The following is a 12,837-nucleotide window of genomic DNA, read 5'->3' as shown; positions in this document are numbered from 1 at the left end:
ATCTAGTGCCTTCAAACAGCTGTTTCATCTGTTTTCCCCCCCAGTGTTTCTAGTTGTTTCTCTCTGGAGGACAGTTCATCTGCAGTAAGTTATTCTACCATTGATATGAGGAAAATCATCTTTGATTTTTTAAAAAACTATGTATATGACTTTGAAAATAAGAGCTCATGGGAGCACAAAAAGTGTTATGGCGTAGTGTCATGTAGGACCTGCAAGAATAAGAATGTACAATTCTGTCCTGTGAGAGGGTAAGGGAAAGTTTCAAGGCAGAACTGACATCTCATCAGGGTTTTAAGGATTATCACGACTCACTTAGCATTCAAGGAGAAGGAAAATTATATATACATTCTTAAAAGCGTAGGGCATATGAGAGATTTCGCTTCAAGTATTTCCACACATTGCTGAAATGTTGCCAGATTTTGCGCAGATGATGAAATGGAGTTTTAATAAAGGACAGACTGCTTTACAAGTTGCATCATCTGATGCTGATAACATCCAGGATGACAGACTGTCTAGTTGTGTCTGAAAAACAGCCTAGAAGTAGCCCCATTTCATTTTGGCAGGCAGGCACTCACTAGGTGCTGGTGGACTTGGGAACAGCATATGTGAAGTCTCAAAGGCAAGAGAGAAGGCTGATTAAATGACCTGAGAAAGATCCAAGTAAGGGGGAAGGAGGTAGGGCGTGAGGAGGTGATGCTGGAAAGGTAGGCTGGGGTTAGATCCTAAAAGGCCTCATAAGCCAATTTAAAGAAGTTGAAATTTAACCTCAGAGCATGTGGACATACTGAAAAGTTCACATTCGTGGATACTGTCTCTATTGCCCTTTAACTGGGCTTGCCCTTCCTCTCACGTGTGGATAAATTAGAGGGAAATAAAGTTGGAGGCAGAGAGACCAATGAGAAGACTGTTACACTCATCTGCATAAAAGATGATGGTGACCTTTAATGAAGATGAAAGGCTGGATTAAAGAAATAGAGACCTGATGGTTGTTAGTGACTGGTTAGAAGTTGGCAGGGATGGGAGTAGGGATTAACATGGACAGGTCTAAGTGTTCATTGTGATGGTGAACGGAGTGTTGTATGAATCCCGGTGATGGAAACAAAGGGTCATTGGAACACAGTTGAGAGGTCTTGCGCTGGAGCTAAATATTTTTAAATGTGTAATAAAACGATGATGGAAACCCCAGGGTAGAGAAGTTTGCGTAAGGGCGAATGGTAGAGTGAGAAGGTTTTTTATCAGATATGATTTCAAGGAATCCAAATATTTAAGGAGAAGGCCGAGCAATAGAAATCTTTGAAAGGAATGAGACCATGCAGTCTTAGAGCAAGGAAACTAGAAGAGAGGGATGTCTCTTCATTCAAAGGAGTAATTGCTGCCCAGAAAGTCACTTAAGAGAAGGACTTAAGGAGTATCCATTGGCTTGTGGAGAAACAAGGTGACTGCTCTCCCTGTTGAAGGCAATTTCAGGAAAGTGCGAGGGAGAGTGGGTGGGAGACAGCGAAGAGGGTGTGAGTGCGGACAGCCTCTTCCTGGGAGTCAGTTCCGTTGTCCACAGTTGAAGTGTGTGGGATGTTCAGAAGTTACACCTGAGCTGCCCCTGGACCAGACTCTGATGCAGATGTCTCTTTGGCCAGTAAAGTATTCAAAGTGCATTTCTTTTCAGCTGAATACAGTTATTGAGACAGAACCCTTTCCAGGTCCTTTGGGACAGATGAAAAAAATCTCTCATACCTGGTTTTTACCTTGTGGGTTTGGTATGTGGTCTAATACTATCTACACACAATCTGTATGAATTCCAATCTAGGATAACTACCATTACCAAGCATTCCCCTGTATTTCCTGGGGCCAAGATGTCTCCTTCATGCTCCATTGCTGAGTATAATTTAAGATCTAGATGGCAGGAATAGTGTGGACATAATCCGTGTCACCCAAGGGTTGTGGTTACTGAAACAGTAGTCTGCTGCAGTATTTCCCACTGGCAACTCTGGTGTGTTTTGCACCCTTGATGGCAAGGATGCTTTCTTACCAGAAAGGTCGTGATCCCTGAGGATCCTCATCATTACCACTGAGGACATTGTGACTTTAGCCATGTGGAGCCTTGGATGTTCTTTGGCTCCCTGGTATCTGGTGGCCTGCTTTAATCCTTTGTTGGTGTGGCTTCCACTTTCTGGGAAACTTGATCCCTCCAAAGAGGATCCTTTACGTGCCTTAAGATTTCAGGGCAAGTCCTCAGCAGAAGGCACTTGGGGTGTGTAAGTCTCGGCTTTTGGGATTCTGGTTTCTGCCTTTTGGAAGAATTGTCTGGGTCTGTAAAAGGTTTTTCAGTAAATGAGTTTTGCATAATTGTGACTTGTCTAGTTAGATTCAATAAATGTTTTATGCTTCCAAAATCATGGCACTCACGTAGAAGTAGATTCAAGGGTCCACATGGGCAGTTCCCCTGGTGGCTTAGCGGGTTTTGAGCCTGATGAGTATCCATGAGGATGCCGGTTCTATCCCTGGCTTCGCTCTGCAGGTTAACGTATTGCCATGAACTGTGGTGTAGGTCACAGATGTGGCTCAGATCTTGCATTGCTATGGCTGTGGTGTAGGCTGGCAGCTGCAGCTCTGTTTTGATCCCTGGCCTGGGAACCTCCATATGCTGCTGGTACAGCCCTAAAAAGCAAAAAAAAAAAAAAAAAAGGAAGGAAGAAAGAAAGAAAAAGGAGTACACATGGTAGGTGGGAAGGCAAGACAAGAGGTCTAGTAATCATAGCCTTGAACTTCACATGTTGAGAGCTGTGATCTCAGCTCTCCTGAAACCTGAGGGAAGCCGAGGCTCAGAGGGAAGACAGCAGTCTAGGCTGCACAGCTCAGCAGCAGAGCTGGGCGAGGTCTTACTCACATCCATTGCCCTTCTGAGCAAGGACATCCTTTCACCCTGTGCCAGAAGCTTCAACATAAAATGCAATGACTCTTCCACTTGGCTTGTTTCTCTCCTTCACCTTGGCTTTATTTATCTCTGTGTTTTCTCCTTTGCCATAAAAAACACTTTGTTTAAAATGCAGTCATCCCACATTCTGCGCTTGGAAGTGCTGTGTGATAAATGGGAGATTGGCAGCTTTGTAATTTGCCTTGATTAGATTGTAGAGTTATGATGCAGCTGTGTGACTTCCTAAATATTTACCGACAAGCCAGTCTGCAACATTGCACAGTTGCTTTATGGATCTCGGGCCTTTCTGCCTCTTTATTGTAGTACGGCGCCTGTCCTCAGTAAGGAGAGGATCTCCTGCTGCGTCTGTGCCCACTCAGCTGAGGCACCGGGAATGAAGGCCATGCTTTGTGCCTGGAGGCCATCCAACCGAAGCTGTTGGATAATAGTCACCTCGAAGTGAGGTGGGAGATAAATGTATCTGTGCACTTCTTATGCAGATGTTATATGTTCTAATAAGAATCCCTCATGCCTCTCGCTCCTAGGGAGCACTGTACAGAGTCTGATCCCAAAGTTAGGAAGCCAGGAAACCTCAGATCTAAAAGCGTGTCCATGGACAAGATGCTTCTCAGCGCTGGGCCTCATCCAGTGTTTTTCAGCATTGGATGAGATGACCTTTGAGGCTGGCTTGTTCTGCAATTCCAGGGTTCTAGGAGCCTTGTGTTACAGGCCTGGTATTTCCAGCCTTTATCCTTTTCTCGGGTGTGCCAGGCACTTCCTACCATGTAGGAAGACACCTCTTCTTCTATCGAGGTGTGTTGTAGTCTTTAAGATTTGGTGATAAACTATTATCTTTAGAGGAGATTTAAAGATGAGCAGGCACTTCTCAAAAGAGGATGTCCAAAAGGCCCTGAAATGTCTGAACAAGGGCTCAACATCATTGCTCCTTAGGGATATAAGAATTAAGCCTCAGTGAGATGTAGCTGTACCCCCACCAGAATTGGCCGCAATAAAATAAATAAATAAATGAAGGAACAGTGGCAAGTTTGGGCCAGAATGAAAAGCAACTAGCACTCTCATACTGTGCTGGTGGAATGTATAATAGCAAAACCATTCTGAAAAAGTGTGGTAGTGTCCTCCAAAACGAAATAAATATACACTTACTTTATGACCCTTCAATTCAGCTCTGAGGTTTAAATCCAAGAGCAATGATGCCATATGTCTAACTAAATGTTGGTATAATAACTTTCCCAGTAACTTTATTCCTAATAGCCCACACAGGAAGCAGTCCAAATGTCCAGCTACAGAAGAAAGATAAATAAAGTTTGATGTGTTCTTATAATGGAATACAATATAGCAAGAAAGAATAAACTGCTATGGGTAACAGCATGGGTGAACCTCACAGCATTATAGTCAGAGGAAGAAACCAGACACAAGAGGACACATTCTGTATGGTTCCATCAACATGGAGTTAAGAACAGTAAAACTAGCCCATGGCAATAAAAGTGAGAATAAGGATTACTCCTGGTGTGAGAGGATACTGACTGGGAAGGGGCACAGGTCATGGATATGTCCTATGTGTCCATCTGGATGGTAGATGTGTGTACGTATACGTTTGTGGAGATTGAGTGACTGCCCAGGTAGACTCGTTCACTTCAGTGCATATAAGTTATGCCCTGATGAAAACAGCTGAAAATAGAAGTGAATTTGGATGATTTATCCTTGAGTTGGATGCTGTGCACTTCATATTTTAGGTCTGGGAACAGGTGGGGCTGTAGGAGTGACAGGAGCCAGAGGGGAAACTTTTTTTTTTTTTTTGCTTTTGCTGCACTTTGGGCATATGGAGGTTACCAGGCTAGGGGTCTAATTGGAGCTACAGCTGCTGGTCTATGCAATGCGGGATCGGAACTGCATCTGCAGCCTATACCACAGCTCACAGCAATGCCGGATCCTTAACCCACTGAGCGAGGTCAGGGATCAAACTCAGATCTTCATGGACCCTAGTCGGGTTCATTAATGGTGAGCCACGAAGGGAACTCCCAGGAAATCTTTTTGCACTTGGCATTTGTTGTGACATCTCTCTTGGGGCACGGCAGAGCAGAGGCTACTTCTTTGAGAAGCACTTCACTTTATAAAAAATATTTCAGAGCCCACCTGTTCCAGGTACCGTCTGAGGATTCTCTTCTTTCTAGGAAGCTGAGAGGCTTACTCCCAAGAAAAGGTTGGACTTTTAGATGAAATCTAATAGAAAGTCTGGTGGGTTTTTCTCCGCAGGGGTGGCTGCTCGAGAGACGGCGCAAGCTCTGAAAACGCTGGCCCAGGCCGCCCGGGGAGTAGCTGCATCTACGAGTGACCCCACGGCTGCACATGCCATGTTAGACTCCGCTCGAGATGTGATGGAGGGCTCAGCCATGCTCATCCAAGAGGCCAAACAGGCCCTGATTGCACCTGGAGATGCCGAGAGTCAGCAGAGACTAGCCCAGGTGAGGCCCGGCACTGGCAGTCGTGGTCATCGTTAAGGTGGACATGTTGACAGGCTGTCGCCTGGTGGGAGCACTTTCGTAAGCCTTGCCTAGCAGCCTCCATAACGTGATAATCTGCTTAGTTGAGTTAACAGAATGTGGGGGGCGGGGCTTCATTGAGACCTGCCCTTGGAACTGGAAGAGCCCAGACACAGCAGGTTTGTTTCAGGCCTGTGTGTGCCTACCTACATCCCTCTTCCTGGCCTGGGACAGGAGGTAGATATACTTGGTGTAGCCACTCAGCATTTTTCACTCTGTCTAGTGCCTCTTCAGATGAGTCTCACCCGAGAGTGCAAACAGGGAGCCTCACACATCCTTAAAAGGCAGCATGTGGGCACGTCTGAGTTGGTCTGGAAGTGCTCAGAGCATCCCGCCTTCCCCTGGGCGGGGGGTCAGGTGGGATGGCACCAGAGGGTCACTGAGCAGAAACCCACTGCAGTCCTGGTGAACTGGGACCCCAAGGACCTTCTACCTCAAGACTTCCGCAGGTCTCTCAAGACAGGAGCTGGTTCTCTTTGTCTTGGTATTGGATGTCTTTGTTTTAGAGCCTGACAACACGTGGGAGAGTCGTGTGTTTGAGCCACAGTCACGACTTGGCCTTGCCTTGGGGAGCAGGTGGGGTGTGCTGTGTCACTATGTCAGACCCTGTGCCAAGACAGGATGTTAACCCCAGCGAGAGGCCTCGATGAGCTGATTGAGTGGTAAACAGTGTCGGTGTGTGCTGGCGGATCATTTCCCGATTTTTTTAGCTCTGCGTATTGTCACTGCTCATTCCCAACACAGGTGCCAAATTATTTGCTCTGGAAACTGCTTTCTGATGAGCCTTTCTCCCTCTGTGTATTCAGGTGGCCAAAGCCGTCTCTCACTCCCTGAATAACTGTGTGAATTGCCTGCCTGGGCAGAAGGATGTGGACGTGGCCTTGAAGAGCATTGGGGAGTCGAGCAAGAAGCTGCTGGTGGACTCGGTGAGAGCTGTAGGCTTGGGAAGGGGTGTCTGGGGGACTGGGTTCTCCTGGAGTCTTCTCCCCTCCCTGGGACCCCTGAGCAGCCGGCCTTAATCTCAGGAGTCCTTTTTTTTTTCCTGCCGATTCACCTTTTCCTTGTTTTGCTTTCTGATGAGCATAGTTCCCAGGTGTAGAGCTTCTAAAGTTTCCTCTCTGTCTTTGAGCCCATGTTGCTCCTTGCTCTCAGGTCACCCCAATGAACAAGAACAGAGGGTATGTGATCATTGAATTTCTGACAGGGGCATTTTAGGCTGTGATGGGTGATAAAGGGACACACAGATCCAGAACTCCCTGAGAGAGTGAGTAGCCTGGAATTTCACTCTGGGGCCTGTTCCCTTCCCTGTTCTGTGAGTCCCTTTTTGGGGTCTTGTCCTCATTCATCTTTGTTTCTTCACCTCCTCGTGCCTGGCACATACCAGATTTGCAAGCCCTGGGTGTGTTGTGACTCAGAGTCTCTCTTGACTCTCTGGATCTTTTCACTTTTCTCTAGTTCTGCTAGCGGCACTTCTGAGAAGGAGCTGTTTTGTTAGCAAAGACCACTGATGAATAAAAGAGGTGGCTATTTTTGTGGGAGAATAGGATTTAAGGTTTAATAGCATCCAACGTTTAGTTCCAAAAGGCAAAATCTCTGAGAGTTCCCATGTGAGAGAGCCTAGGTAGAGGGCGGTTCGGAGAGTGGCTCCTGGGCTCAGATTGTCCAAGTGGGAGCTCTGGCCCTGCCCCATAGGAGACCACAGGCCCTGAGGCAAGCTGTGCTGGTCATTGCTCCACCATGCAGCCCTGACTAGGTGCTCAATAAATTCAAGCAAAGAAGTCAGTGTATATACATGGAAGGTCAAACTTAATATGGGCTCAAACCACATCTTTTAGTCCATGTGGCTCACAAATGCATCCCGGGAGAGTCCTCCTTCCCTCTGCAACATCTGCCTTTGTTTCTCCTATGCAAAGTGAAACTTGTGCCACGTGCCTTCTCTCCCATCAGTTACCTCCGAGCACGAAGCCTTTCCAGGAAGCCCAGAGTGAACTGAACCAAGCAGCGGCTGATCTGAACCAGTCCGCAGGAGAGGTTGTCCATGCCACCCGGGGCCAGAGCGGAGAGCTGGCTGCAGCCTCCGGGAAATTCAGTGATGATTTTGACGAGTTCCTCGATGCCGGCATTGAGATGGCAGGCCAGGCTCAGGTGAGGGGGTGGTGGTTCTGTGGAGCTGACCCTTTGCTGGTGACGCCAGTGGGCTGTCAGCCTCTGAGGCCAGTTGGCACATGGCATTGGGGAAGCTGTAAGCCGCCCCTACCTTGACGTTGCCTTTGCTTCTTGGAGAGCTCCATGACCCCCCGGGAAAACAGCAGGCCCACTGACTTGACTATCTTATGTGTGAAGTGCCTCCTGGGTTGATGAGAACTTTCCCCACGATCCTCCAACAGAACTCAGGGTTTCTCTGGGTTTTGGAGGGAGGGCAGCCCTGAATCCTATACTTTAAGTGTGGTGTAATGGAGTTAAAACTCAGGCACTTGAGGTTCAGTGCGCCCATTTGAAAAGGCTAATCCTGAGGGTCAATGATTACAAATGACCTTCTGATGAACAGACTGGTCTGGGTGGGCTTACGGAGCTGTTCTCTCACCAGCTCTTGTGGACTCCCTGAAAGAGGGACCCCAGTGTGTTCCTTGCTCTGTTATCTACAAAGGGTTGTTCCTCGGATGCGCAAGCCCGGTCAGAAACGTGTCCCTTCCAGAGTCGGGAGCTTCTGGGATGCAGTCGGCACAAAGTGTTGAGACTGTGCTAGTGGTTGGTACCAGACTGAGAGGGACGAGCCCCTTGATGGCCCCAGTGTTGTTGTGGCCTGGTCTGTGCACATTCTCACTCATTCTCTTCCTCCTTCCACCTTTTAATGCCCACACTTGTGAGACAGCACAGCTCTCGGCTGACCCACTTGAGGGTGGATTTCCGTCCTGTCATGTGCACCTTGGTCTGGGTATCTGTTTGGGGAAGGATGGACGCCAGGCAGAGTTGGACAAGTTAGACGTCTGCAGACGGATGGGGTTTAATGCTTTCTGTACAGATAACCTTCAGGGTGCCGCTCCCAGCTCTGACGCTGCCTGGGAAAAAATGGACAGCCTCTAATTACTCTGGCTCCTTTTGACCTTCCAGACGAAAGAAGACCAGATCCAAGTTATAGGGAACCTCAAGAACATCTCGATGGCATCCAGCAAGCTGCTCTTAGCTGCCAAGTCTCTGTCTGTAGACCCAGGAGCCCCCAATGCGAAAAATCTCCTGGCTGCAGCTGCCAGGTAAGAGTGGGACAAAACGGGCTTGCAGGTGTGGGTTCGATAACATCGCTCTCTGCCAGATACTTCTGACATCGTGCTGCTTTCACTGGACCGAGAACTGGTGCTGACCTCCTGCTGCCAGAGTTGGAGGTGAGAGTGACAGAGACGCCTGTGTCTTATTAAACGGGCTCATTTGCATGTGTGCTTTCGCCACTAAAGATGCCTTCTGTCTCCTCATAAATCCTTTACAGGAGGACTTGCTTCGATTTAAGGCCCCCATTGATTTATAATGGGCACGAATAGATTTTTTAAGCAGTGTTTGTATCTTTCAGACAATGAAAGTAGTATCTGTTCTTGAAAAAGAAATCAGAAGTTGCAGAGTATTAAAAACAGACCTCAACTAGCCATTCGACATTCTTGGGTACTTGCTGTGTGCCTGGCACCAGCGTTAATTAGATGGATTTAAACATGTTCCCTTTGTCACGGGCAGGAGGGCTGTAGTTCAGGATGAATGGGGTGATGGTGGGAGTAAATTGTTTTGGGAAATATATTAAAATGTGGATCTGAGCTTTGGGATGATGTCAGTGTCCTTCTTTCCTGTTGTTTTTACCCAAGGAAGTGGGTAATACAATTTCTGCTCCAGGGCCACTGTGGCCGTTTAGTTCGGTAACTAGTGATTAATGCCAGGCTGTGGAGACACTGCAGGGACAGGCCGGGCTGATTTTATATTGGCAGTTCCACATTTGTATTCCAGAACCAAGAGGGTAGAGTATTTTTCCTCTCTGTGGTGGTGTAGGCCTGTTTTCTCAGCACTGCTTGTTAGCACTTTATGTATAGGAGAGCTAACAGCAGTGAGAGATTAAATGCAGGACAGTTGGGATACACAGCATAATTAGGAACACTTTCAAAATGTGCAGACGAGTGATTTCTTTTAAAGCCTGGCTTGAGTTCTACTTCATTAAAAAAAAAAAAAATTTTTTTTTCCAAGTTCCCATCGTGGCTCAGTGGAAACGAATCTGACTAGTATCCATGAGGATGCAGGTTCGATCCCTGGCCTCGCTCGGTGGGTTAAAGATGCAGCATTGCCATGAGCTGTGGTGTAGGTCACAGATGCGGCTTAGATCCTGCGTTGCTGTGGTGTAGGCCGATGCTTACAGCCCCATTTGACCCCTAGCCTGGGAACCTCCATATACCTCAGGTGAAGCCCTAAAAAAAAAAAAAAAAAAATTAACTTGGTTTTGTTTACTTGTTTTTTAATGTCTTTATCTCTCCTGGCTTTTTTTAAGTTGTCAGAATCAGGAGACCTGAATTCTAGTCCAAGCTTTAATGCCTTAGTCAGGTGGTGCAACCTGTCTAAACTTTCCCACTTGCAAAGTGGGGGCATGTACAGATGACATCATCCTTAACTCTGTTCAGTTCTCAGTATACAAAGTTTCATGGTACCAGTGGTTCAAACCTGTTTCTGATGTCCTCTTTGCTTGTGTTATTTTTGTAAAGGGGAGGTTAGATAATTTTAGAGCAGTTGAGTTTGAGTTTCTTCTCTTATTCCCAGATACATACTTGACCTTCAGCAATAGCTAGAGCCACTAGGTGGTGGGAAAAATATCCACACATCTCCCCCTCAGTCTTATGCTTTGTGATTGTCCCAGTAGGTGAGCACTTCCCTGGGTAGGGGTGGGGATGAGAAGGGACGCTGATGTCTTCTCTGTTGAGTAGCTGTTTCTGATATAAAACCCTCTTGGAGTTCCTTGGTAGTCTAGAGGGTTAAGGATCCGGTGTGGTCACTGCTGTGGCATAGGTTCAGTCCCTGGCCCCAGTACATCCACATGCTGTGGGCATAGCTAAGGGGGGAAAAAAAGCCCTCTTGATTACTCATTTTTCCTACAAACAGCTTCTGGATAAGGCAACTGATGTTTCCAGGTATCTGAACTCAGATGTTTTTCATTATCTTCAATTTTTTTCCCTCATTTCACAATTACAGTTTCCAATGTAATTAGAACATGTTGTTGACTCTCTTAAATTGTGGGAGGGCAAGGAGAATATAAATTGGCCTTCGGAAAGCCAGGTAAAGGAGGGAATCCAGGGCCTGAAAGCATGTTGCTGGTGTCCTGGCTCTGTGAGTGTCTGAAGGCCCCCTGGTGGTGACATTGAGGAAGGGACCTGCAGACTCAAAGAAAAGCCTTGCTTTGCTTCTATCTGCCCTGGCTTTCAGCAGATGTCAGGAAGAATTCCCAGCCTGATGGTTTCCCCGCCAGGTCAGCACTCACAAATCATCACGTGAAGTGATAGCCCTAGGCTGGAACTGCTGCAGGAGGATGCTGGCCGGTTCTCCTTGGCTTCTTGGCACATGTTGGCAAGCTCTGCTCCCTGGGGTAGTTTCCCAGAGGAAGCTCCAGCCAGGTCAAGTGAGTCAGGCTAGCTCATCTTGGGAGGTAGAGCTCTGCCTAGCTGGGCTGCTTTCCTTCACTCTCTGGTTCCTTCATTTGTTTACAGAACAGATTTTTATCACATGCCTGATATGGGCCAGGTGCACACTATAAGACAGGGGTGGTCCTGGTGGAGCTGGGACGGGGGTGCTCATAGCATGCCACCCTCATTCTGTCTGGGCCTCATAACAGTCCTGCACATAAGTACCTTTGGGGTTGGGCAGCAGGGTTCTGATTGCCCTGGACCTCATCATCAGTCCCACTACCCTCCCTGTTCTTGAGACAGCCATGCCCTGCCTGTCTTTTGTGTGGATGTCCCCAGAGACACCACTATGGGAACCCAGGCCTGGAACAACTAGGCCCCACCCTGCTTCTGTTTTGGCAGAGTTGAACCCTTTTGTTGTTCTTTCTAGTCACCATGATTCTTCTTGCTTAAGGGAAAAAATGGTTTACTTCCAGGGAGTCAGTAAAGTATGCGGACTTTTCCCTCTGCTTGTCATTTGATATCTGAGCAACCTGGCCCCTTGGTTTCTGATGCCGAGTGGGGAGGAAGTCATTTCTGTTGAGTGTCCAGCTTGTTCATCTTCTTGCTGTGTAACTAGTGGGCTTGGGCTCTTTTCTCATGAGTTGGGTAGAGCTGGAGACCCTTTGTCAACTGTTTATCAGCCTTTTCCCTGCCCAAGAGCTGGTCTCACACCCCCTGAACTTGGTCAAGGAAGTGGAAAACGAGTCAGCAGTGGAAAAAAGAGGGAGAGTCCTGCCTCTGAGCATCTTCCCTGAGGTGCTCCCCGCACCACAGTCACCCAGCCACAAGGACTCCCAGGCTGAAGTTTGATGCCCATGGCTGCCAGCATTAGGACCATCCTAGGCCAGGTGTTCAGCTGTTTCCCAACCCCTTAGGGCTACCTTGGACCTTGCAGAAGGTGCCTCTTTCTGAGCTACTCTTTGTGTTGAGGTTCCTACCAGGCAGGCATCCTCCTGTCTCCAAAATAACAGTGAAAAAGGATGACCCAGCCAGCAGCTCTTCCTCACTGTGAAATAGAAAGATGTACACTGGGCCTTCTTCTGCCTCTTGGTCTCCTAGAATGTTCTCTTCCCATTACCAAAATGGAATCTCATTGAGCCCTGGCTTTCTGATTGCTCTGGTCCACGTCAGGCGCTCCCTCGTGTTCAGAACCCACAGCCCTCAGTCAAGATTTAATTTGCTTGCTTTCACTCCTGACGAGTCCACAGAGACACTCCTGTGTCTGGGGTCCCCTCCCCATCACTACTTCCTCTAGCTCACTTTTGTTTTTTGGCTTTTTGTTTGTTTGTTTGTTTCTGCTTTTTAGGAATGCACCCTGTGGCATATGGAACTTCGAAGGCTAGGGGTCTAATCGGAGCTGTAGCTGCTGGCCTACACCACAGCTCACAGCAATGCCAGATCCTTAACCCACTGAGCGAGGCCAGGGATCAAACCCACATCCTCATGGATATTAGTCGGGTTTGTTAACCACTGTGCCACTAGGGGAACTCCCCTCTAGCTCACTTTTGTGTCTGGTCTGTCCATCCTCTTGCCTCTTCAGCTGGATTGCAAGCACCTTCCTTCCCTAGAGAGGCTTTATATTATTGTTTACTCCCATGCCTTGTGCAGAATAGGACCCAGAGAATACCCATGGGTGAGTTAAGGTTTCCTCTCCCTGCCTTCCTGTGCACCCCGCCCCTTGAGG

The 12,837-nt window shown here is 47.7% G+C and overlaps 1 protein-coding gene across 5 annotated transcripts in view; it reads left to right on the top strand.

Moving 5' to 3' along the window:
- The window catches only part of TLN2 (talin 2), a 469,337-nt gene that overhangs the window by 352,502 nt on the left and 103,998 nt on the right, over positions 1-12,837 (top strand). For all 5 annotated transcript variants that reach the window (XR_007133078.1, XM_047766192.1, XM_047766194.1 and 2 more), the window contains 4 exons: positions 5,186-5,394; positions 6,279-6,398; positions 7,420-7,617; positions 8,584-8,723. Coding sequence is in view for 4 of the 5 variants with exons in the window: in XM_047766192.1 (XP_047622148.1) it covers positions 5,186-5,394; positions 6,279-6,398; positions 7,420-7,617; positions 8,584-8,723 (667 nt within the window). In the remaining variant the exon portion in view is untranslated. The remainder of the gene's footprint in view (positions 1-5,185; positions 5,395-6,278; positions 6,399-7,419; positions 7,618-8,583; positions 8,724-12,837) is intronic.

Source organism: Phacochoerus africanus, chromosome 2 (genome assembly GCF_016906955.1).
Source record: "Phacochoerus africanus isolate WHEZ1 chromosome 2, ROS_Pafr_v1, whole genome shotgun sequence".
NCBI classification, from domain to species: domain Eukaryota; kingdom Metazoa; phylum Chordata; class Mammalia; order Artiodactyla; family Suidae; genus Phacochoerus; species Phacochoerus africanus.
The sequence above is the reverse complement of the archived record's forward strand: the minus strand, read 5'-3'. Positions and strand labels throughout refer to the sequence as shown.